General features: G+C 46.5%; 1 protein-coding gene across 1 annotated transcript in view; it reads right to left on the bottom strand.

The window, feature by feature from the left end:
- Nucleotides 1–26,310, bottom strand: part of ENTHD1 (ENTH domain containing 1) — a gene marked incomplete at both ends in the record, with an annotated part of 97,437 nt that overhangs the window by 26,862 nt on the left and 44,265 nt on the right. The window contains one exon of the mRNA XM_080939074.1: nucleotides 25,910–26,036. Coding sequence (XP_080795200.1) covers nucleotides 25,910–26,036 — 127 coding nt within the window. The remainder of the gene's footprint in view (nucleotides 1–25,909; nucleotides 26,037–26,310) is intronic.

Below are 26,310 nucleotides of genomic sequence, written 5' to 3'. Positions count from 1 at the left end.
ATGTGAAGATAATAATGAGGTCGTTTTGCTAAGAGGCCACAGTTACAAATTATTAACACAGGAGTGATGTAAACTGCTTACTAATATATTGCTTTAAAATAGGCAGGCTATTAACCTAAAATGGATATTGACTATAAGAGTTAAATCATAAGCATGACACAAAAATAATCTTAAGTGTTTTTTTCCTTGTGGTGCACACACTAAGTCCTAAACAGTCGGTGGAGCAGCTTTAGGGTCTGTGCTAAAGTGTGGAAGAGGTGCGTGACCCCATCCAACGGTGCTCCAACTATAACCAAGTGTGAAAGAAGAAACACGGTCGACGCTGTAGCCCCGAGACTCACAGACGTATGGACTGCTTCTTTCGGAATAAGCCTGGCATGGTGGCTCCAGCCTAACAAGGAGATGAGATTGGAACATACAGGAAAAGACTGCTAAAAAGCATCAAGTGGGGCAGTAACAGCTTCCATGCCATGAAAATGGATTGCAACGACTGGATGATAAAATAGGCACAGAGTGCTCATTACCAGGTTTTATGTCATAGCTAAGGTTCACTAGTGATAAAACCCACACTTTCCCTCACTAGCCTGCAGATGTAGAAAGGAGGATGAAGGCCTTTGTGAGGCTGCTGATCAATGCCAGCCCATCTTAGTCTGTGTCTAAGGCTCTGGAGAAATGAAAGCTGATATCTCCCACGTAAAGGTCACCCTGTGCTGCAAGCACACCCCAGCCGTGGGAGATGAGCAGGTACGTGACGGTGACCGGAAGACTGACAGTGACAAACGATGACTCCAAAAGAGGGAAAGTTTAAACTAAATTGGGTCAGAGGTGTGATTCTCACCAGGTTTAATTATTTTAGACTACAAAAAACTTTAAACTGTGCCTGGCCCAAAGGAAACACTCCCTGGTACAAAGAGCAGTCAGAGGCAGTGAGCGCACAGCCCTTGCCATGGCTCTCCCTGGAAGTGATGAGACTGTGAGCAAGCCCTACTCTTGTAGAACTCAGGTACGGTGCATGGCCTGTGCCCACGGGCCATCAGCGCTGGCTTCTGAGACACAGAGAAGGGTGCACTTTGGAAGACCATGATAAGACACAGAATGGTAACTCTCCAACCTTTTCCCAGTTAGGCATGCATCTCAAAAATTAACTTTTTTACTTCAACAGAAGGCAAAAATCTTGGGTAGATTTACAGCATAGCAACCAGCCTTTAAATACCATTTATACTGTGAATGAAGAAGAAAGGCTAGTTCTTAAGAAGTATGACGGCACTCTTATTCAAAATAAGCCAAGCAGACTCCCATGAAAGCCTTCCTGAGAGCACGTCCCTCTGGGACCACCTTATAGATTTGCAGAGACAGTGCAAACCGGCCCGTTCCCCGAGACAGGCTGCTGCACGGCCGTGTTCCTCCGGCTCTCTGCTCACATTTTCTTGAATGGCTTGCAGCACTGTTCCATGACTTATCTATGTTTTGCTTATTCTCTCTCTCTCGCCGCAGCACCCTCTACATATTTTCATTCACGAAATAGCACTTTGCAGATAGAATGTGTACTGAGGAGATGTCAGTCACTGAGATTGTTAAGCGTGGAGCTAAAACACCAGATACACTGGCTAAAAAGAGAAAAATCTTTCGGGAAGATGAGATGGGAATAAGAGATTATAAAACGAAAGTAAGCAGATTATTCATTAAAGAATCCCAACAGAATACCTAAAATTCTTTCAAACTGGAAGGAATTTTAATGAGTCAGTGGATGACAGGAAATAGGAGCAGAAAGACGCAGAGATCAATGGGAAGAAACCCAGCAGCAGGGCCGAGTGCCTTGCTGGCAGAGAGTGGGCCCCCGCATCGCTCTGCCTGGAGCCTGGCTCCTCCAGCCTAGTGGCCTGCACTGCAGGCTGGCCTCTGTGCGTGTGAGGTCGCACATTCTCCTGTGCCCTCCTCTCTGCACCTCCCCCCACTCATCCTGAGATCTCTTTGACCTCTTCTTGTCCCTAGTGTTCTGTCCTGTGGGTGTTGGAACAGAGAAAACACACACGTGATGGTGGTATCTGTCTCTTTCTCTCCTGGTCACTGTCATTGTCCCTCTGCTGGTGGTGGCTGCTCTGGCTATTATGGCCCTGTGACAGCTCCTCCCCAATTCTCCCTCTAGCGGAGAGGGTCTGAGAGTCCTTCAAGGTGACCTTGAGAGCCTGCTCTAGCTTTTTATGGGAGGATTTATTTTGGCTTACACTTTTACATCCTAGTCCATTGCTGAGGGAGGTCCAGGCAGGAACACAAGCCAAAGAATAAACCATGACAGTTAAAGCTGACTAGGCCCTGCCTTCTACTATGGTTCCTGCACTGGGATTCTAGGCCTAAGACATCCTTCTCCATCTCCTTGCACCTCCTGACTTTTATCCTTTGTAGATCACCTAGCACCTAGAGTTCCAGCTGGAAGATGCGCACTGTGATCTCGTGGTCTGCGTCGAGTGCAGCATCAGGAGAGACCCGTCCTTTGGCTGGTCTTTTAGCTCTCGTTCACACACACAATTCCAAACCCTCACTGCTGTCTTCAGGCACCTCTGTCAACATGACCTTTCCCGCTTACTTTTTGGCAGTTGATCTTCTCTGAGTACCAGGAAAAGACAGACTTTACACTGAGATGCCCTGGCATCCCCCCATACTCACCAGCTCAACTGCACTAGGGCTGTGCCCAGCCCTCCCGTCAGCCTCAGCTTAGAGGGTCAGGAGCCATCCTCTCACCTCACTCTGTGTCCTGTGGCTGTTACCAAGGCCCACTCCAGGCAGCACTTCTTCCTGTCTTCAGCTCTGTATTGGCTGCCCCAGGCCCACGGACATGTTCCACCCTTCCCATGCCAGCACACCCATGCTTATTAAGCTCCACACACAGGAACTGTGACCGTCTATGTCATAGGATGTGATTTTTGGTCTAGAGATATAATGTGAAGTTAAATGAAGCTAATTAAATACCTACCACATCACACACTAATCATTTTGTAGATGTTTGCGCTCTTCTCCCTTAGAAATTGTCAAGCATTAGATTGTTATTTATCTGGACTCCATGCTGTGCAGTGGGTCTTTAGGGCCTCCTCTTCCCAGTGACATGTCATTACTTTTGACCAATATCTCCACACCCCAGGAACTGCCTCTCTACCCTCTGCTTCTAACTTCCTTCTGCTTTGGAACAGTTCATATGTGTGTGGAATCATGTGTGGTTTGTTCTGTGGTGCCTTGGCCTATTGGAAGCAACATAATGCTCTTCAGGTTCATCCACACTGCTGCTGGGGACAAGATCTCCTTCTGTGAAGCCCAGAGCATTCCATCCTGCGCACAAGCTACACATGTCCACCCCTCCGCTGATGGGCACTTTGATTACGTCTACATCTGGGCTGCAGTGGATGTGGGAGGGCATCTCTTCAGCATACAGTAGTCTCACTTCCTTTGAAAGGGTTTCCAGAGATGTGACTGCTGGGTCATGTGAGAGTTCTCTCTTTTCAGCTAGTCACTACTACTTTAAATATTCCTCCTTGGTCCTGTCTGCCATTTCGGTTTTCCTTTCTCTTGCTCCACTCACCCAAACAACTGGCAACAATTCTTTTTTTTGTTTTTGCATTAAATTCATGTCTTCATTTGCTGTTTGGCTCCTTACAACATGTAGCATGGTTCTACTCTTCTCTCATGGAGCTGCCCCCGAGTGGCCAGAACTGGCCTGTCCATTGCTGAATCCAGTGGAAAATCTTCAGCCCTGTTTTAGGACATTTCTGTGGCATCTAAGGTTGACAAGCCCCCCCCCCCCACCCCTCTGCTCCTTTCATTTTATGCACTCACTCATTCAAATGATATCTACTAGTTGGTGTGTCACACACTATTCTAGGCACTAAAACTATGACAGTGCACAAAAAGATGAAGCCCATACCCTCTTAGAGCTTAGATTATATGGTGGGGGAAGGGAAACGAGTAATTAAACAAGGATTTATATTTAGCTAGTCAGTGATAAATCCTATGGAGGAAAATAAGACCATTCAGGGGCAGAGGCAGAGGCAGAGAATGAGCGGGCTGGTGGGAACCATGTTACTATTTCATGTAGAATGATCAGAGGGGCCTCCACCAAGATTGATCATGAGCACTAGAGGAGTTCAGAGTGTTCTAGAGAGAGAAAAATTACTACAGATGCTTGACACATTCTAGGGACACCAACAGTCTAGGACTGCTGTAGCAGGGAACTAAGGAAAAAGAGTAGGAAAAGAAAGGTTACAAGGAAGAAGCCGGGTCACAATGCTGCTACAGTAACCCACAGAGATTGTGGTGGTGACAAGATTAGATGCCAGTGATGATCTGACTCTAGATGTGTCTCCATTTTGAAGACAAAGGTCACATAAGAGGACATGAGTCACAACTGACTCTGAAGCTTGGGTTTGAAACCTTACTGTGGGTGGCCCCATCCTCTCTGACCTGTGGTGCCTTTCTCTATCCTCCAAGATAAAGCTCAAGGTAACCATGATGACCCCCCCACCCCAAACTCACATGGGTGTAGTCCATGCTCTGACCAACCCCAGGCCACGAAGGCTCACCACCAAAGCCACCTTGTCCTTTCCCCTAGGTGAATCCTGACTATAACCATCCAGCACAAATCAGGTTCCTAGCCTGGGGGCCACCAACCCAAGTACATTCTTCAAAGCCTCTCACAAGGTTGGGTCAAGCAATGATCGTCTACCCACTGCTGAAATGAGTCAGCGATTATGCTGAAGCCTGGGGTGGATGTCACTAGTCTACGTATCTCTTGGAGGAATATCCTCCCAGACCTTTTGCACCCTGCTTCCAAGTTATCCACTCTCCAAGTAGACCCATCATGGTGATAACAGTGGGGGTGGGGAGAAGATGAGACTCAGCATAACATCAGCTCCTTCCCAGGAAATCTTACCACTGCCTCTTCACCAGATTCTCCCTCTTCCACCACACTGCACCTCTGCAATCAATTCTCTGCTCTCTGTCCCTCCCCTTCTTCCCCTCCCCCCCATGTGTGTAGGTGTAGGTGTTTCAAAAGTCCTAAGGTCTGTTTTCATCCGTTATTTATTTTTTTTTTTTAGAAACTTCCATACAGAGACTTGACATCTGGTGTCTACTTTATTATTATCACCTAAAGCAAAATCAAATAGGCTGGAAGAGTCCCATTTTAACATCCTAATATACATGTGTAGGCTGGGGGTATATAAAGCTCCCATATGAGCCCTCCTTCTGGGTCCTCAGGGTCCTGAAGCAGTTGCACGCCATGGTTCCTTGACAGATTAGTTCTCATTCTAACACCACAAATTAGGTGTTATAATTATTTTTCAACTTATATAAATTTTGTTTCTAATTACCTTTTGATCATGTGGTTCACAGACATGTGCTGAGTATCTTTCCAACCTTCCTTCTAAGTGGCAGAGGATCTAAGCTCAAGGCTGTGATGCTGGGGCCAGCAGTTACCTTAGGAGGACCTGTCTTTTGATTTATTTACATTTGCAGCTACACGCTCCAATCATAGTTCCGCCCTCAGGTCTGTCTTTCATTTTGCCCTTATAGTTTTCCTCCAGCCCCCATCCATGCATACAACACTTTCTCTCACCCTGTCCCTCTTCGTTCATCTGCTCGAATGGTGGGAAGACCCGCAGCAGTGTGGTCCTCACCGCTGGCACCAAGAGAAGCCTGGAAGGCTGTTCTGAAGGCTAAGTGACAAGATACAGACAGATGTAAGGCTCAGGGAGGGGGGACAGGAAAGGAGACACCATAACAGCACTGGCAGGAGTGACCAGGCTCCACAGAGACAGGGGGATGGCAGTAAGGGTGTGATCAGCACAGAACTGTCACAATTCTGTGGTTGAGAATTTAAGAATAACTAGGCCTTCCAATGTTACAGAAGAGAAGGGACTAGCAACGGGCATTAACTATGGTGGACTCCTCTCTGAATTTTTTCTTTTCTAAGTTAAATGAAGCAAAGCACCTTTCTGATCCCCACTCCTTGAAATAGCTGACCATGGCATGAGCCATAGTCAAACTCTGTTGCCACCATCTTTGCTTATCAAGGTTTGTAACTGCTGCAACCCTCTGCCTACAGCTTTGCCACACTGCATGCTGATCCGGCAACACAAAGGAGTCTGCGGCAGAACTCTCTAGGTTTATCTAGAGTGGTTCTGGATATCCACAGTGTGCTACTGTGTTACCTACACACACTTGGACAAGAAAAAAAAAAACCAAACCACATACCAGAGACAAGCTCACTGTGAACACAGCTTAGTTCTTGGCCACAGTGAGATGCTAAGCGTCTCACAAAGGCTTGAATGTTAAAGGCATGTCCTTAGAGTGGAATTATTAAGAGGTGATGGCACCTTTAAAAGGTGGAGCCTGATAGGAGACCTCCAAGTGTCTGGGGCATAGCCTTGAAGAAGATCAGGCTCCTCTTTTTTGCTTCCTGACCATGAGGGTGAGAGAGTCTGTTCCTCCATGTGTTCCCTCCATAAGATGCTCTCTTCCCACAGGCCCCGAAGGAGCAGAGCCAACTGACCATGGACTGACACCACCAATGTTGTGATCCTAAGTAGGCTTTCTCTTTGAGCTGGTCCCGTACAGTGACTGATGGCTGACTGGATGCTCTGAAGCATGCTCACTCTGCTCCGAATAAGACAGCAGCACCGAGATGAATATGCCAGGGACCACTCACATTTGCTAAAACTGACAGCTTGAAAAATGAAGCAACAGCTTGAACATAAACTGTAATCAGCAAGGAGGTCAGGGGTCAGCGGTCAATGACTTGGGGATTTTTCCTTGCAGAATTTTATTAAAAAGGCTGGGCATGTCTGGTGATGGCCTGCATTCAGTGTAATGGAAAAATCAACATACAGCGTACAATTGCCATCCAGGAAGCAGAGTTAGAATTTTTAAAAATCAGGTTTCTCAGGGAAAGAGATCCTGACAGCTGACTGCCTTCGTTCTGGTCTAGTTGTCCCTGTGCCTCAGTTACAGCAGTCCTTCCAGAGAACAGCTGACACAGCTAGCCTGCTGTCCCCAGGTACCCCCTCCCTTGCTTCCCCTCTGTCTCAGTAGATGGCATTGTCACCCCCTCACGTTCCAAAGGGTGCAAAGCAAGGTCACCCCTGTCATCCCTCTGACACACACTCATCAGGAAATCTCCACAGAGCTCAGAACACCTGTCTCCTTTTCTCCACAGTCACTGGCTTTGTCCAACCACAGCTGCCATGCCAGGCACAGGTGCCTCTCGGTCCCTCCGCTCCTGCTTTCCCAGCTCCACTCCCATCTCTGTCCTCAGCAGTCACTTCAAACCCTGCCCTGCCTCCTGGGCTGATTAAATCGTCTTGTCACACCACCCACTTCCTGTGCTACAGTCCAGCCATGGGGCTCCTAGTAACCTAAGGAAGAATTAACCTTCTCCTCCTGCACCTCCAAGCTCACTGTTTTCTTTCTGCAGAAGGACACCATGAGAACAAGACCCACAGAACTAACTAAGCAGGGCTCAGAGGAGCTCACAGAGACAACAACCACAGATCCTATATGGGTCTGTTCTAGGTCCTCTGCGTAGACATTGTGGTTGAGCAGCTTAGCGTTCTTGTTGGACCCTGAACAGTGGGAAGGGGGAGGGGTGTCTCTGACTCTTTTGGCTGCACTTGGGACCCTTTTCCTCCTACTGGTTGCTCTGTCCTGTCTTAATATGAGGGTTTGTGCCTGGTTTTATTGTAATGTGTGTGGTTGATAAACCTGGGAAGCCTGCTCTTCTTACTGAAGGGAAACGGAGGAGTAGATCTGGGGGAGAGGAAATATGTGGGGAAAGAAGAGGGGAAAACTGCAGCTGGGGTGTAATATATGAGAGAAAATAAAACAAACAACCAGAACGTGTCTCTTCCCTGTCCTGCTTACTTCCCATCACTCTGAGGGAAGGCACTCCAACACAAGGCACCACAGATTTACAAAGCTCTTGGTCTTTTGTCTCATTCGACGTTCCACAGCTGTAAGAACTTTATCTGTTTCCTGTCTGCTACCTTAGCCAGAATGGAAGCTTCTAGGGACATACAATGCCTGCTGCACGGCCATACCCATCATGGCACCTGACACACCAGGAATCCAGTAGCTACTTGTTGAATTAAAATCTAATTTCCTCATCTTTCCTTCTGAATTTTACAACTGATGTCTAGTTGGTAGCTATTCTAGTTTGTGTTTGCAGATCTGGGCATTGGCTTTAATTTAGTGTTTGAGCCTGAGGATAGCTCTTACCATGTTGCTCACTGATAAACAGTACCTCAATTAGTAAGTCATTTAGTTTAACTGGTTAGGATCTGATGAGCCCTAACACCCCTGCTCTGAGTCCCTGTCTGTCTTAGCCCTCTGGTCACCTTTAGGCTTCTGCTTGTCTCTTCACATCAGTTCTGCACTCACCAGACACCCCAAAAACAATCCCTGGGGGTCCTCTGTGTGCTAGGAACTGGGGATACAAAGGTAGAAGAATGGACAAGCATTACCAAGTCATCTCTGTTCCCACAGCTCCACATACCACTGGATCCCCCAAAGCCCGCCCCCAGGGACAGCCATCTATACAAAGTCACCACTGCCCAGCCAGATGCATGATGGGTCTACAGACAGAAGTCTCCAATTAATAACAGACAGGGCTGGGGATGTAGCTCAGTGGTAGAACACTCGCCCGGTACGTGCAGGGCTCTAGGTTTAAATCCCCAGCAAGGTTTAGTCCACAACAAGGAATCAAACAGACATAAGCCAGGTTGGTAGCAGGGAAGACTCTGAGGAAGTGGAATGGCCTGGCTTCTGCAAAGTGTTCCCAGCAATAAGCTCCCTACCCAGACTGAGTTGAAGTCAAGCAGCCTAAATGGATGGGGTCTTGGACTTAAGCCTGCCCAGGGCAAAGCCACAGAAGCCTCAGCAACCCTGGAGGACCCAGCCAACAGCACCTTTTAGCCTACTAGCTGGCTACTGTTCTCGGCAGAGAGTGAGCATTCAGCAGTGAACAAGACTGAGAAGCACCTCCACCACTCACCCCGATTCCACGCCCAGGGCCAAGAGGATTTCAGCCAGCTTTGCAGGTACAGCCTGGGACAGTGACCTGTGCCCACTCACTGGCCCTCTTCGCCTCAACAGCAGATCAGGACAGAGTCCTGGAGAAGAAAGATCACACTGGTAGAAGGGAAGGAAGGGGAAGGCGGCACCGGAGCCAGGCACTCAGTCTGCCACAGGAGATGTAGGAGCAGCTCCAGCAGCTTCTGGGGTTGGAAAGTTAGCGGAGGGGATGGTGTGGAGGTGGAAATGGACCTCACCATGGGGTGAGGAGGAAATGGACCTGCAGGGTCCGCCCACTTAGACCAGGTCCGTGGATGCAGGCAGAGAAGCAATCCCAGGACATTGGCATGAGACTTCTCTCACCAGAGGCCACACTGAAGAAATGCCTAAACACTGGGCAGCAGGTATCCCTCCTCTGCAATGCCAAGGTGTCAAGCCTCCCTGGGGAGGTTGGGGGAGGAAGAGAAACCCTAACCTGATCTGAGTTAAAGATGAATATAAATAAACTCCCAGAATAACCAAGGAGATTGAAGGTTATCTTGAAACATCGAAAAACACAGCTATCCCTTTTGCATACTAACAGTCTGGCTGGAAAACGCCATGCCTACAGCTCAGGCATTTACAAGACACTCTCTCTGCCTGCGGGGCCTGTGCTAACTCAACATGAACACCTTCCCTCTGGCTGATACACTGATGCTGTTCCAGTCCATCTGCAGCTCTTCCAGCCCTGCTGACCTAAGTGACTGCCCCACATCTAGGAACCCTTCTGTTTCGTGGCGGGTCGTGGGAAGGTGAGCATATTTCTGGGCACCTCCCAAACCAAGGACAGCTCCCAGGCTCACAGGTGACTGAAAAGAAGAGCTCAGTGGATACCTGGGTCGGGCCAGGGCCCTGGCACACACCCTCGCTGTGCTGTGGACACTATCTCTAATTCATTGTGCTTGTGCGGTCCCTCCTTTCACACAGAACCTTATAGCACAACAATCAAGTGTCACCCAGGGACGGGAAGGTTCTCTGAAGCTTTAAAAGGCAACTCTGCAGGCAAATGAACCCAGACTGAACTCCAAGCGCTTCCATTGTGTGGCTCGGGACACCTTCCTTTTAAAGCGATGGCGGATTTTCTTTGAAGATGCTTTTAAAGCATATGCAAAAACGCACAGGATGAAACCCCCAAGGATGACTGCATTCTACTTCGGGCATTTCAATGCCACTTACTCACCAAGAAGCATTTAAGGGAGTACTCACTGCTCCTGGAATTATGAACTCATGTGAGGAAGCAGGGCCTGAGCCTTCTGCATGCCTGGGAAGGCTTCCTGGGAGAAATGGCATCCTAGATGAACCCAGATGAGTCGGAGTCAGACAAATGAGGAGGAGTGGCAGCTAGGGACAAAGCCAGAGATCACAGTGTCTGGGAAGCAGTGCCCAAGCTGGCTTCCATGTGAGAGGAGGTAGGGACAGGTGACTCTGTCAAGTGAGCAGGCACCAGTGCAGGATGAAATTTGGAGCATACCCCATTGTCTGTCTAACAAACTAACTGCCCACCTTTGTTCTGCAATGCGAGAAGCCTCTTCTAACACTAGCGTCAAGTTGCATCCTGTCCTACATTAAAGCATCCAAAAGGCGCCACACTGTTTTGGACACCACAGAAATCCCTCAGGGTGGCTTATCAGGACACTGCCCGTCCATGCCATGCTGCCCAGGAATATCCAGATTTATGGTTATCCCGGCCAACACCACAGCCAATGATTAGTCACTGTGTTCTTTCGCTGTCTGCAGTGTTTGGACACTAATCTAGGGCTCCCTTTGTCCAGAGTCCTGCTTGACTCTTTGGCTCCACCTGCCACCCATCCTGCCACCCACTTAGCCTCAGGTCCCCCAAAACTGCTTTGAGTTCCTCAGAGCTGCCAGCTCTCCCTGACCCCTGCCCTCCTGCTCTACCCCCAGCCTCTCACCCAAGGCAAAGTCTCCTCTCCAAATCCTGACCCTGACCTTGAGCAGGTTATTTAACTATTCCACGGGGATTTTTCTCATTTATCTCAGAAATTTGTCATGTGGATAAAAAGTAAAGGCATTTCAAAGCCTGCAGCACACGCAGCACACATCGCAGACCATGCAGCAATGCAATACATGCAGCACACATAGTACATACAACACACGCAGCACACATCGCAGACCATGCAGCAATGCAATACATGCAGCACACATAGTACATACAGCACACGCAGCACTTGCAGCACACACAGCACACACATTACATGTAGCACATCAGTACACACAGCACACGTAGCACACATAGCACACACAGTACATGTGGCACACGCAGCACTCGCAGTGCTTTGGTCATCCATTGTTTGTGTCATCGTCCACCCTGTGGCTTCATCCTGGACAACACCCTCTCTGGAAAGCTTTCCTGGTCTCCCAAGGTGAGGCTGGGTGCCCTGCTAGCTACCACGGTGTCCTCTCATCCTGACACCATTTATCCCATGTGCTCTGACTGCGGCTTTCATCTCCCACTAGCCTGAAAGCCTGTGAAAGGCAAAGGGCTTGTTTGTTTTTCTTGGTTTCTTTTATTGAGGCAGGATCTTGACATGGAACTGTGGCTGGCCTGGAACCGGCTCTGCAGATTAGGCCGCCCTCCTGCTTCCTAAGTGTAGATCACAGCTGTAGAGTGCCACCCAGCAAGGCTGTTTAGTGGGTGCACAATGCCTGGCACACAGCAGGCATTTGTAACTTTTGTGGGGTGGATAAAGTACTCACTCTTGATAATAGGCACACAACCATGTGTTTCATTCAAATAAAGTCAGCCTAAGTCCTGTACCCCTGGGAGACCACGTCATTTCTGATAAGCCTGTCAACCTAGTTTACACTGAACTTGATTCTTCCTATTGGAAGTGTCCATGGGGCTTGTATAATATTTTTATAATGAATGCATTCAGCAAAATGATTTAGGTTGGATCACTTCTTGAGCTAAAAAAATTCATAAACAGTTCAGAAGCCAGCATTGCTCAGCACTTCTTTAATCATCACTATAAGACAATTGAACACAACATACAGGGTAGATGAAAATTGGCATTTTAAAATAAATTGTGCTGTATAACCTCTGATAATCTCATACATGAACACAATGTATTTAGATCACATCCACCCCTGCAAGTCCTCCATCTGAAGCAGTCACTGCCCCTGTCTTCACTTGGATGGTTGGGTTTGTTCCGTCTATTCACTCATTTCAACGAAAGCCTTTCATTGTTTAATTTATGTTCATTTGTACATATAAGTCATACATTCTCATATTTTTGAAAAAAAAGAAGAAAAAGTGAGTTTTAAATGGCTTAATTAGAATTATTAATTCTAACCACACTACATGTTACTACGTTGCTAACATCCTGTGTCTCTACCGTCGGTTCCTAATCCCATACATGCTTTGCTATGCTCTGGTGATTGGCATAATGGGCTTTCATGGAAGAGATGAAGGAACAGAACCACTGCCATCAAACAAAAGTCACTAAGGAATGAGCCTGGTCATGAAAAGAGCATGCAAATTTCATACAGCTGCTTGGAAAAGCAACACACATACTTAGAATTGCCTAAGAGTGGGATCCAAACCTGGTGCTGTCCTGATGGTGGGTTCTCTGTGACATCTGAGGGCCATGTGCCTTTAGATAGGCTCATAAGCTGCACAGTTTGTCAGATGCTGAGAAGTGCTACAGAGAACACTCATGGGGGAGGGAAAGGTGCCATTAGTGGTGAGGAGGTGGCTGGTGATGCTTAATATCCAGGAAGGCCTATGAAATATCTATAAAACCAGAGTGGGATGAAAGTGTGATACTATGTTGCATGAGTAGGACTAGGTGCAAAATACACACACACACACACACACACACACACACACACACACACGTACACATACGCGCACACGTGCACGCACACACAGCCTTCTCTAGAGACAACAGGAGACATTTACAGATGTCATAGAAAGGAAAATGCACATGCTTCTGTATCTTATTGTATAGTGTCCTTGGAAGGGACACTGGTTTCTGGAGCCCCAGTAGGTCACTGCAACCTGCCAGCCACAGGGTGTTTATGGAAATCAGATAGGGCAGAATTCTTAGTCTGGGATCTACCTCCCCGTGAGACCTGTTGTTGCATGGTCTCAGAATGCACAGGGAGCATGCATGCTTCCCAATAGACAGTCATGGTGGTTCTACCACCCATGGAAGGCAGGCTGCCATGGCTAGAGAACAAGAAGATACCTATAATTACACCATCCCTGTCTTTCTGGGAATTTTTCAGATATTAGTGCAGATATCAAAGATGTGAAAGTCGTACGGCAAGTCTTACATATTCCGGTATGAGCCTGTGCTGAGAAGCCAAGGGACTGGAGGACGGCTGCTGCTGAGCAGGTTGTGCTGCCCGACACTGCTTGCCAGAGCAGTCCAATGCAGTCTTCGTGTCTAAGGCTCAGCTGCCAGCCTCCAACTAAACACTGTATCAGCCTTCGTGTGACAGGGACAATGACCATACCTTTAGTGTTCTGCTTCAGAGCCATGCTAACTCTGATGCCTTCTTTTTCTTTGTCTTGAGACGAGGTCTCACTCCATATCCCTCAAACTCACAGTAATCTACCTTTTAGGCACTAGAATTATAGGGGTGAGCCACTATACCCAGTTTCTGCTGAATCTTCTAAGGACTGAACCTCCTTCATCCCAACTCATAGAGCATCATACTGGCCACTCCATGGATGGCATGATGTTGACTCACTGTGTGCAGCTAGCAGCAGGCACTCCCGGAGTTATGTGCACTCAAGTTCAGGGTCTGCAATGTCTGTGATAGGTTTAGAGTACTCAGTGGCCTGGACACATACACGAACACACACACACACACCACACACACACACACACACACACACACACATACATGACAGACACACTATGAGTACCTTTAGTTGCCCAATGTAAAGAATGAAAGACAGCATCTACAGCCTGTCTGGGCTGCGGAGAGCATGGTGACTGTTTACAGCTCACTACTTGCACTGAGTGAAGACCACGGTAAGGCAAGCGCTGCAGCAGGTCTGGGCTACTAGACAAGCCTCACTGACTGCTGAGCTTCGTAGGCCGGTGGAGTCAGACAGACGTGCTCTCCGGAAGAAAACCCCAGGGCTGGCCTCTCTGGCACTGGTGCAAGGCCATGCTTTCCGCCTACGGTCACTGTCCCCTTGAAAAACAACTCCTGGCTTATGATGGGGCCCTGATAAGAGACCAAATGTCTGACGGCAGAACAACAAGCAACTGTGTCCCCTTACAAATGACTGTTACCTGACTGTGGAGCACAAAGCTAGGCCCACACAGCAGCACTCCAGTTCAGAGCCTGTGAGAGCACCACAGGCTGCTGGTGGAGATGCCACACTACAGCTGCCGGTCCTTCATCTCACACCCACAGATTCAGGGAGAGAGCACCTTACTGCAGCTATGGGGAGGGACAAAGACCGGACTCGTTTCTAAAGAAGCCTGTAAAACACTGCTCAGAAGGGAAGGGGACAAATTACAGCCCCACTCAGAAAGCCCCTGAACTCCAGCAGGAAAATTCTTCTCATAGACAGAACTGCAGACAGTACATCTTCATATGATGCAAGGGGAAAGGCAGGATGCAGAGAAGAATCAGCAGGAATGCAGGGGCACTGGTTGCAGGGAACTCACCAGGGCCTTGGAAAGAATAAGATAAGATTGGTGACAAGAAGGTTGGTAGCTGGAACTCTAACGACATGTACTTGGGGTGAGGACACTCGTGTCCCTATAAATGCCTGCCAGAATACATCAGCTGGGGAAATGCCCCTTTTAGTCAGGGGCAGTGGCTTCTGGCTGGGCTGTGTTGCTCACTGGGATATGGCTGAGAAATAGGGATGCTAAGACCTTGAACTGCCCTGTCAGTGGGGCCGTAGCAACAGAAACTTTCCCTCATAGGGTGATCACTTTACCATGAAGGATGCGCTCCTGACCATGAACACTGCCACCCAAGCTGTTTAGAGTAGAGGATGACACTGTACCCCGAGTGAGGTGCCAGGCTGGGTGACATGGTTCTCTTCCAATCCAACAAGGTAGGATCCATATGGGAGGGCCACCCCCACCTGCAGTCTTGAGGATACCCACACTGTCAGATCTCCCCTTGAGTCTCACAGCCCCTGATCTTGCTGCACTGCGCAACTTCATCCAGGAGATATAAAGGAGAAAACACCTCCAGGATAAAAATACAACAAAGAGAATTTGAGAGAAGATAATCTTAATGCCACTCGAGACACACGTGCTTAGCTCCTGAACAAAACACTGCTAACCAAATCCAGAAAGAAGCAGAAAAGAGAATTTACCAGGCCGATTGAGGTTTTTCTCTGGAATTCAAGGTTGTTTCAACATTTAGAAACCAACAATTTATAAAATTGATAGTTTAAAATAGGGAAATCTGTAGGTATGGGAAAACAGATGCTAAGTGGAGAAAATATGAAATATAGTCTTGATAAAAAATTCCATTGCTTGTGAGATTGCAGGCTGGTACAACCAGTCTGAAAATCAGTCTGGCAGTTTCTCAGAAAATTGGACATAGTACTACCTGAGGACCCAGTTATACCACTCTTGGGTATATACCCAAAAGACACTCCAATATCTAACAAGGACATATGTTCTACCATGTTCATAGCAGCCTTATTTATAATAGCCAGAAGCTGGAAAGAGCCCAGATGTCCTTCAATAGAGAAATGGACACAGAAATCGTGGTACATTTACACAATGGAGTACTACTCAGCTATTAGAAACAATGACTTCACAAAATTCCTAGGCAAATGGATGGAACTAGAAGCTATCATCCTGAGTGAGACAACCCAGTCACAAAAGAACACACATGGTACGCACTCACTGATAAGCAGATATTAGCCCCAAAAGCTTGGAATACCCAAGGAACAATTCACAGACCTTATGAAGCTCTAAAAGAAGGATATTTGCAGCTAACCATCAGACTGAACACGGGAACCCCAATGAAGGAGGTAGAGAAAAGTCTGAAGGAGCTGAAAGAGTTTGCAGCCCCATGGGAAGAACAACATTATCAACCAACCAAACCCTCCAGAGCTTCCAGGGACTAAAACACCAAACAACGAGTACATACAGAGAGACCCATGGCTCCAGTTGCATATGTAGCAGAGGATAACATTGTCTGGCATCAATGGGAAAAGAGGCCTTTGGTCCAGTGAAGCCACAGTTTCCCAGAGTAATAGGGAAAGCCAAAGATGAGGTGGAGAGGGTGGTTGGGAGAGGGAGCACCTTCCTGGAAGTAAAGGGAGCGGGAGGGGAGATGGAAGTGAGGGGAATGAAATGTAAATGCAGAGACTATCCAATAAAAAAAAACTGCTGATAGATTAACAATGGAGATCTACACTGCACAGTGTACAGTGAATGTCTCTGATCAGTTGGGCTTGAACCAGCCTCTTATTGGTATGGACCAGGTCTCAGAAGCCCTGGCCATGCTGTTACATGTGTGTGAAGTGTGTAGGAAGGGGTAGGGGTGCTGGGAGAACAAAACACAGTTTGCCAGTGAAGAACTAAATTTGCCATTATTTACAGATGATGTGGTTTCCAGTATGAGATGTTCAGCAGGATCTATATATATAAATCAGAAAAACTGCTAAAAGTTTAGTTAAGGGTATAATCAATATATAAAAAATTAGTTCCATTCATCTGCATCATCAATAAACAGAAAATGAAACTTATCAAATGAAGCTTCCTAGAGCAGCCATGAAAACAGAGGTATGTCTCAAGACTCAAGGCAATCTGGATGAGGGAGACCTGATCATCATTGACTGAAAATAGAGCAAACAAACTGACAGCGGGGTAATATGTGAGCTCACCTGGCATCTCAGAGCCCTGCAGAGCATCAGGGAGAGCCCCAGAAGATCACAGGGCTGACCGAGGACACCGGCTCTCAGCTTCTGGCCAGCACCACCACCAAATATGTGGCAGATTGCTATCCCAGAAAAGACTGCAACTCCAAATTCAAAGTGAAGTTTTAGACCTTAAGTTGAAAAATCATAATTGTACCATCTTGCACTAAAAACACATACACATTAAGCACAAGGAACCAAATCCTGACAAAATTACTGGACACCTGTATGTAAGAAGTTTAACTACAGAAGAATTAAGTGAACGAAATGCTTTGCTGTTGTGAAGAATTCGCTTCTCTAACTTGCTTTAAAGATTCAATTTTGTGCCAATCAAAACCCCAGTGGCATTTTTAAGGAACTCGACAAGTTTCGTGTAGGAGAGTAGAGGGGCTGGGAACTCACTGCTGCTGAAGGAAAGTCTGTCAAGAGCAGTTATAATAAATATAATAAATATAATAATAAAAATGAGAGCCGTTTGTTATGCAGGTGACTTCACATACCTGATGGCTCTAAACAGAGCCTAGGAGCATAACTGTGCGCACGTGAGTGATGCTTTATAACACGGGCTGCCCTGCAGCTCACTGGAGGAAAAGGACAGACTCTTCAATGAATGATTCTTGGGCAGCTTTTCTATGGAGGAAAACTGGACGCCTCGTTCAATTACATACCACCATCTACTGTGTGTTTGTGTCTTATTTGTGTAAAGCAAACTACTTTTTGAAAGTTGGCGCATAGAGCACTGTGCTCATGCTCTCGGGACAAGGAAGAAATGTCCCAAATTGGAGAAGACGAAAGAGCTCCGATCATAATGTTCTGCCTCATTAAAATGCAGAACTTCTGTTTTGCAAGCCCTCCATCTGCAGTGTAAAGAGCACCGGTGAGCTGCAAAACCACACAAGAGATGGCGGGCTCAGCCTCCAACCCAGAAACTCCTACAGATCAGTTAGGAAACAGACAAAGAACCAAGCAGAAAAATGGCCAAAAGATACATGCAGATGCTTCACACAGGGAAGCACGGGTGAGTCAGTGTATGGAATGCCTCTACACTTGAGAACAGCTCAACTTCATTCAAAAAAAAAAAAAAAAAAAAAAAAAACCAGTTTAGAACAAATGAGAGACCTTGGCGGCTTTTCAAACACGACAAGATCAGGGGGACTTGTAGAAACTAGGTCGTTAAAAAATAATCTGGCATAGTTGGGTGTTTTCAAGGAGCCTGTATCTAACTTACAAATAACTGGCTTGGAGAATTTCTTGTCCACAAGATCTGGGAGTCTTGGATAGTTTATGTGAGTTCGTACAAGCCCCGCGTGCAATTAAAAAACAAAACAAAACAGAAAACAAACAACACGCAGTGCTGTTGGCGGAGTGTATCTACAGGGAAATGCTACGCGGCAGTGAGGGTGATGGTCACATCCGCAGATAAATGCTCAGGGTCTAACGCCAGGTGAGAAGGAAAAGATATATCGGGGACAAAAGGCAAGGACAAGGGGCAGAACGGATGGCTCGCCAGTATAGCTTTCTTATTTTATTTTTGCCATGGGCTGAAGTTGCCAAAATCAGAACATGGAAATCAGAACCATCTGTTGACAGGGTAAGTTAGAGAGCTGGACAGAAACGCAGAAGAATGTTTTGAAATCTGCATCAAATCACAGAGACAGAAATAAAAGCCTGCTTGGTTCTGGTGGGGAGGAGCAGTGTCACCGTGCCACCATTTATATAATAGCAATGCTGTCATCACCCACGGGCACAGAATTAAGGGGTGTTAGTTTAGCCGTGGTCGTTGCAGAGTGAGGGTGAGCAGGAAGAGCTGCTAAACTCACTGTCAGTGCAGGTTAAAGGATCACCCCAAGATTCTTTAGTCTTGATCAGTCACTGAGAGGCAGAGGAGATGGTTCAGTGGGTGAACCATCTATCTCATCGGCATGTAAGCTAGAGAACATGAGTTCGGATCCCACACCCCCATATAAGCCAGCTGTCACAACATGCGCCTGTAACCACAGCACTGGAGGTAAGACAGTCGTATTGCAGGGGCTCACTCGACAGCCAGACAAGCCAAAATGACAAGTTCTAAGTCAAGTGAGAGAACTTATCTCAACCAGGGGGGAAAAAAGGTAGAAAAGTTAAAGGAATACACCCAATGAAGAACTCAGGACTCCCCGTGTACATGCACAGAATGAGCATGGGAGTGTGCCCCACACAGAGAATGGGGGAGAGGACTAAGCTATAAGCACTGTGAGAGAAGTAGCCGGCCAAGCTGCTCTCTGCAGCCAACATGGATGCAGTGATTCAAGCCATGAAAATATAACGGGGTGAAGATATCCCATGAACTTGGAATGTGTGTGTGTGTAGTGTTGTGTATGTGTGTAGTGTGCACATGTTGGGCTCATGTCCTTGTGTGTGGAGGACTGAGGTCGGTATCTAGTATCTTTCTTCAATCTCTCACCACCTTTACTTTTATATTTTTATATAAATTTTAATGCTTAAGACAACACATGGCTGTGAGCACCCTGGCATGTGTGTGGAGCTCAGAGGACAACCTGTGCAAGACTACTCTCTCCTTCCACCACGTGGATTCCAGGAGCAAACTGCAGCCTGTGAGGCTTGGCAGCGAGCATCTTTACCAGGCTAGGCTGGCTGGCCAATGAGCTGTAAGGGTCACCAGTCTCTGCCTTCTTTCCCTAAAGCTGTGACTATAAGAATACATTATTATACCAGTTCTTTTCCTACTAAATAATTTAATTTTGAAATTATAATATACTTATATTTCTCCCTTTCTCTCCTTCCAAAAGTTGCTGTGTATGTAACACCTCCCCTCCCTTATTCTCTTTCAAATTCATGGCCTCTTTTCTTTAATTGTTCACACACACACACACACACACACACACACACACTTCTAAATATATACATACAACCTGATCTGTCTGTATAATGTTACTGCTGTGCATGCTTTCAGGGATGACCATTTGTGTTGAATAACTAATTAGGGACTCATCCCTGAGGAAGGCAACTTCTCCTGCATTTTTTGCTTGTCTTTAGTTCTTTGTCTACGGTTGAGGGTTCATGAGCTTTCTCTTTTCCACATTAGCACGTCTATTGATATTGTCCATATTTAGATCCTGTGTAGGCAGCCATGTTAGTGAGACTTCATGGGTGAAGAATATCTTCTAATATTTCTAGGAGGCACCATCTCTCAGCAAACATCCTGTTTCTCTGGCTCGCACAATCTTTCTGACCTTTCTTCTGTCTGACCCCTGAGCCTTGGGTACAGGAGTTGAGTTGCAGAGGGAATTCACAACTCTGCATTTTGACTGGCTAGGCTTCTACAATGTTTACCCTCTGCGGCAAAGAGACATTTCCTTAGTGAAGAGTGAGAACTACACTAATCTGTAAATATGAAGAGAAATATTTCTGATTTAGTTAAGGACTTTGCAGTTTTTTTTTAAATGATGGTAGTGGGTTCTCCTCCAGGACCCATGACTTCAGTACCCTTAAGTATTTGGCTAGGTTTCCAGAGCCAAGCAAAATTTCCCTCTTGTTGAGTGGGCCTTAAGCCCAATTAAAAAACTGCTAGCTACTGCCACGGTGTGCAGGTTACTACCACACCCTCAGTAGCATTGTGCCATGCTGGTTGTTGATGTGGTCCATAGGCATCACAGCTGGGTAGGACTGTTGGTTGTCTCCCTCCTTGGGAAGCTGCATGTCATCTTCTGATACCATGAAAACTAGTCCTTAAGGAGGAGGCTTTCAGGTCAGATCCAGCCCAGGCCCTGTGTGTCTGGAGTGCATGGTGTCTTCAGGAACAGGGACTTCTCTTCTACCTCTTGGAGCAACCAAGGACAACAGATAGTGTTTTATGTTTTAGGTTCTCGTGGACAACCCTGACCAACAACTCAAAAGAGGGCTTCTCATGCCTCCTTGGGGAGGGGTGTTCTTAGTCTATTTTGTGCCAGGCTTTTTATAGGCTCTGGGGATCTGAACCGGGTCCTGATACTTGAATAGCCTGCATTGTCCTGATGAGCCACACCTATAACCCGACAGCTACTTCTCACCCTGTGAAGCACACACTGACAAGATATGAAGGAAAGAATCCTTAAACTTCTCTGAACACATCACTGAGAAAGCCGAAAGACAAGCCACAACCTAGAAGTGATTTGCAACACAAATTACAGACACAAATTATATGTGCATATATATGTAATGCTACAAAATCAATTCAGATGAACAACAAACAATACACAAGACAAATGGGTTAATTATATAAATAGGCAAGCCACAGAGGAGGAAATAAACATATCCAATCAATATGTGGAGATATTCCAATTATACCAGCTATGTACTGCAACTTCCATACAAGTGATACAAATATAAGGCTTGAAAATATCAAGTGTTAGTGAGGGCGTGGAGACGGGTGCTCTCATGAGCTGCAAGCTCAAACTGGCATTTGTGTCTGAGGAGCTAAGTGGTAGTGAAGATGAACATGAAAATGGACACACAGTACAGCTGATGGAAGCCATGTTTAACAGTCTGCCCTGAAGAACACACATGTATGTGTACAAGGCTATCCACCAAAGCCACACTGTGAGTGAAAAATAGCAAACACCAGCATGCCAACCAGCAGCGGAATAAGCCACATACTCAGATATTACAGGAGATTAGGAAAAAATCTCTGCCTAGTGACAAACACTCAAGAGTGACCAAGTAGTAGTGTGTGTGTGTGTGTGTGTGTGTGTGCTGAACTCTGGTCTTCAGACTGAACGGTAAGTGCTTTAAACACTGAGCAATCTTTCCAACCCTCTCCCCCGACACATAGTGTATTCTTAAACTGCACATAGTTTCAGGAAAAACATAGGATAATGTTTAAAACAAAATAAAGTTAGCTTTACATAATTCAAAATATATATTGTACAAACACACAAAGAAAGGCCTAGAAAATATCCGCCAAATTACTAACTGTTAGTCCTGTGGAGAGGACAGTGTTGCATAAGAGACAGTCAGGATGCCTTTATTTCCAGTGATCCAATGTTTGTAACGAGTGTATTCACTCAGTAACTCACATAGTTATAAAGCAAGTATAATTTCTATAGATTAAAATACAAATTTTAGAATACTGTAACAGAGGTAATGGGGAAGTCATATGAGACCATACTGAAATGAGACCTTACTTAGCACACAGAAAGATTTCCTAACAGCTGTGACATTTTCATTGGACCTTGCTATTTGAATAGGATTTTGTCAAATGTTTATAATTTGATAGAAAGCTGAAAAGGCTGGCTGACATTTTCCAAACACACATACTGAATGGCACCTACCAGCACGCACCTCACCCCAGTGCTTTTTTTTTCTCTCAATGTGGTATGGCCCTCCATGGAGAGGTGGGGGGGGGGAGTCTGCTTTACTCCCCTGTCTCCTGAGCTTGGGCAGGACTTTGTGACAGCCTGGATGAGCAGAGCACACTGGAAGCACAATGGTGAGGCTTCTGAGGTTGACTATACAGTCTGCTGGGTCTCTGCTCTCCGCTTGGACAGAATGTGCTCACCCTGGGAACCCAGACCCTATGCTGTGAGGAAGCTCTCACTGGCCCACGTGGAAGGACCACTTAAATAGGCTCATGTGGAGAGGAACTGGGACCCCCCAGTGCATAGCCAGCAGCAACAGCCAGACACATGGGGGAGCAAGCCTTCAGAAGATTCCTGGCCTGGCCTTTGAGTTCCTCAGCTGAGGCTCAGAGATCTATCCATCATGGGAGCAGCGAGCCATCCCACTGAGCCTTGTCCTAATTCCTGACCTAGAGAATCCATGAACATAATAAATGGTATTTACACCACAAAATTTAGACCAGCATGTTACCGTGGACCAAAGACAATCTAAAGAGAAGGGGCTGTCCATGGGATGTCACGGAGCCTGTGCGGACTAGCTGCTTGGGGTAAGGGGACCTGAACGACTAGCTGGGATCAAACTATGGAAATTTCATATGACAACATGAAAACTTAGACTTATCTCCCTGGCAGCAGAGAGCTGTTGACAGTTGTGGAGCTGGGAAGTGAAATGCTAGGATCTGCATTTTAGCAAGCCGGGGAAAGGCTGGAGAAAAGAAAGGCTTAAAAATAGGAAAAGGGTCTGGAGAGACAGCTCAGTGGATAAAGTGCTTGCTGCAAACAGAAGCAAGCATGGGTAGGCATGGAGCCTGTCTGTAATGCTAACTAACGCTCAGTGGCAAAGTGGGCCGACAACACTAGTAGGGATTGGTAAACCCTGGGTTCAGTGAGAGACCCTGTCTTGGTAAAGAAAGTGGAGACCCACTGAGAAAGACAAAGGCATGGAGCCTGTCTGTAATGCTAACTAACGCTCAGTGGCAAAGTGGGCCGACAACACTAGTAGGGATTGGTAAACCCTGGGTTCAGTGAGAGACCCTGTCTTGGTAAAGAAAGTGGAGACCCACTGAGAAAGACACCCGGCATCAGCTTCAAGCCTTTTCCACATAGGGAAGTACATATACATACATGCCCATACATGAACACAAAACACACACACACATTAACAGGAAGAGCCCCTCCACCTGACATGGGGTCTGGCTAAGAACACTAGTGGAGGCATTTCCTCATGTGGCATGTTCTGCAGCTTCTCTTCAGGGTGGTCTCTGGTTCTCATCTATACTCCACTCGTGTTGAAGTGTTAGAGGGGAAAAATATATTCACACAAAAGCCTACCTTTGTATTGCAGAATTAAAAGCAACCAAGGTGTCCTACAGTGGGTGAATTGTCTTGTCTTTCTTTTTTCAAGACCGGGTTTCTCCATGTAGCTCTGGCTGTTCTGAAATTTGCTTTTTAAAGTAGGCTGGCCTTGAACTCACGGAGATCTATCTGCCTCTACCTCCCAAGTGCTGGAATTAAAGGGGTGCACCACTGCATCCAGCAGGAAGCCAGTCTAAAGTGGTTCCTCATACATGATTCCAATGCTGTGACATTGTAAGAAAGGAAAACAATGGATACAGTAAAAGGTCAGTGGCTGCCAGCACTGAGGGAGGCAGGGGTGAGTAGTGGAGCCCAGGGGGACCTGGGAATGATGAGGCCACACTGTGTGGTAATAGTGTATGTATGTCACATGTCCACACCCACACCGTGAGCAAAATGGGACAAAACTACAGACTTAGACGGACATGGTGTCAATACAAGCCGACTGTAGGACATGTGATGGGGACGAAGCGTGTGTTTTGCACAGGGACACGGAGGCACTGCACTTTCCACTGAGTGCTGCTGGGAATCTAAAGCTGCTCCCAAAAAGAAAGTCTATGTTTGAAATGTTAGGAGGAAAAGAATGTTAGGTGATGTTTGAATACAAGACAAGCTTTGCTCACTGCTCTTGCTTCGAGCTTTGAGGTTGGAGCTGCTTGCTTAAAGGACCCTATGTGAACACTAAGGAAGGCAGATGTGGTGGCGCTCGCTCGCCCTCAAGCTTGGCGCCTAGGGGCAGGGGTGGGTGGTTCCCTGTGAGCTCCTGGATAGCATGGAATGAAAAGATGTGAGTTCTATGCAAGCTAAGGCTATATACATAGTGAAACACTGCCTCAAAGACAGACAGACAGACAGATAGACAGATTTAAATGTCAAGTAAGCTGTCCCTGGATTAGAGCTATTTACAACAATTACCTGTGCTATGTCATCTCGTACAACCTCAAGTTTTTAATAATTATTATTAAAGTTATTCCTTTAGTTCTCACAAGAGTTTATAGGAACTATTTATAAATGTGTGCTTGTATAGAAAGTCTATGCTAACATTGGGGTGTAAGGTCCAAAAACAGGGAAAGAGAGAACCTAAACCATGGGGAACCACATCTGAAAGGAAGGAGAAGACAACCAGGAGCTAGAAAGCAAAAGACAAATGAGGAACTGCTTAGAGATACTCAGCACGTTCAACTCAAATCTTGGTGATGGGCGGGTCACCTCTGTGGCTGGCCAAACCTAGAGGAGGAACCTATTGCAAGCAGGATTCCGCTGGTACACAGTGTGCACTTAGCATGCTCACCATGAGGCCTGGGCTCTTCAGCCCCAGAGTGTATTAAAGTTGGGACTTCACACAGAGCAGTGACAGTGTGGAGGTTCAACCAGAGCCAGACTCCAGGGTCCTGACAACAGCGGAGCCCAGGTGGGCTTTTACTGGGAGAGACTTTGGTGTCATTCTGTATAATTTATCTAGTGCCCTATTCTTATACTGTAGTCTAGGTTGGCTTGGATGAGTCTGACTTTGAGTTTGTGGCAAATGTGAGCCACCACACCCAGCTTTCTCCGGTGCCCTTTTCTAACGTTAATGATTCAGGAGACGGCTGAGTAAGCTGTGGGATTGGTGCTATTCATTATGCAAGTTCCCATTCCCAGTTAATGTCTGCTTTAGAAGGATCTCATTCATTAAACTGTATCAGAAATAAGTTTCACTAAAATCCTTGCTAAAATTGGGCTAGAGAGAGGGCTGATCTTGCAGAGGACCTGGGCTCAGGACTTAGCACCCACAAGGTGGCTCACAGCTGTCTATAACTCCAAACATCCAGGCTCTAACTCCCTCTTTTGGCCTCCATGGCCCAAGGCACATGGTGCACAGATATGTATGCAGACAAAACACATACATATAAAAATAATAAATAAAAAATTTTAAGAACAAAAAGTTAATTCTGTTCTTTAATAAAAGTATAAGACTTGCAATAATTTTAAACAAAATGTAAAAGAAGAGAAAGGAATAAGAATCCCAGAAGCAGGTGACCGACAAGATGGAGTTGAGTTGAAGGCAGTGCATGGGCTGGGTTTATCGTGCCAGTCCTGTCCCTGATGACCAATGACAAGCAAAGCCAACTGTTGCTATAGTTCAAGATCAAATCTGATATTTTTGTAGCCTTCTAGAGCATCTTACTTCTGTTTCTGAAGAAAATTTCACCTGTAACCAAATTACCTGTATCCCAGAGGTTGCAGACTTCCGCTTCCCCTTCTGACAGCCAGGAAGTTGGAGAGGTGATAGAAGGAGGTAGCCTTGGCAAAGGTTGCTTCGGATGCTCGTATGAGTACAACAGCGTTAGGTCCTGACAGAAACAAGAGAGGACACGTTCACTGAAAGACAAAACTTCCCCAGAGAGATGAGTCGGCCATTGAGAGTGGGAGCTGCCCTTGAAAGGACTGGAGCTGGGTCCCAGCATGTGCATCCAACAGCTCACAACCTCCTCGGTCACTCCAGGTCCAGGGGCCCCATGCACTCATGTGCACACACCTAGGCGCATTGTCAAAAGAAGAGTCAGTGTGTGTTGCCTAGTTTTATGTCAACTTAACACAAGTTACAGTCACTGAAGAGGAAGGAGC

Source organism: Micromys minutus, assembly GCF_963924665.1.
Source record: "Micromys minutus genome assembly, chromosome: 27".
Lineage (NCBI taxonomy): Eukaryota > Metazoa > Chordata > Mammalia > Rodentia > Muridae > Micromys > Micromys minutus.
The sequence above is the reverse complement of the archived record's forward strand: the minus strand, read 5'-3'. Positions and strand labels throughout refer to the sequence as shown.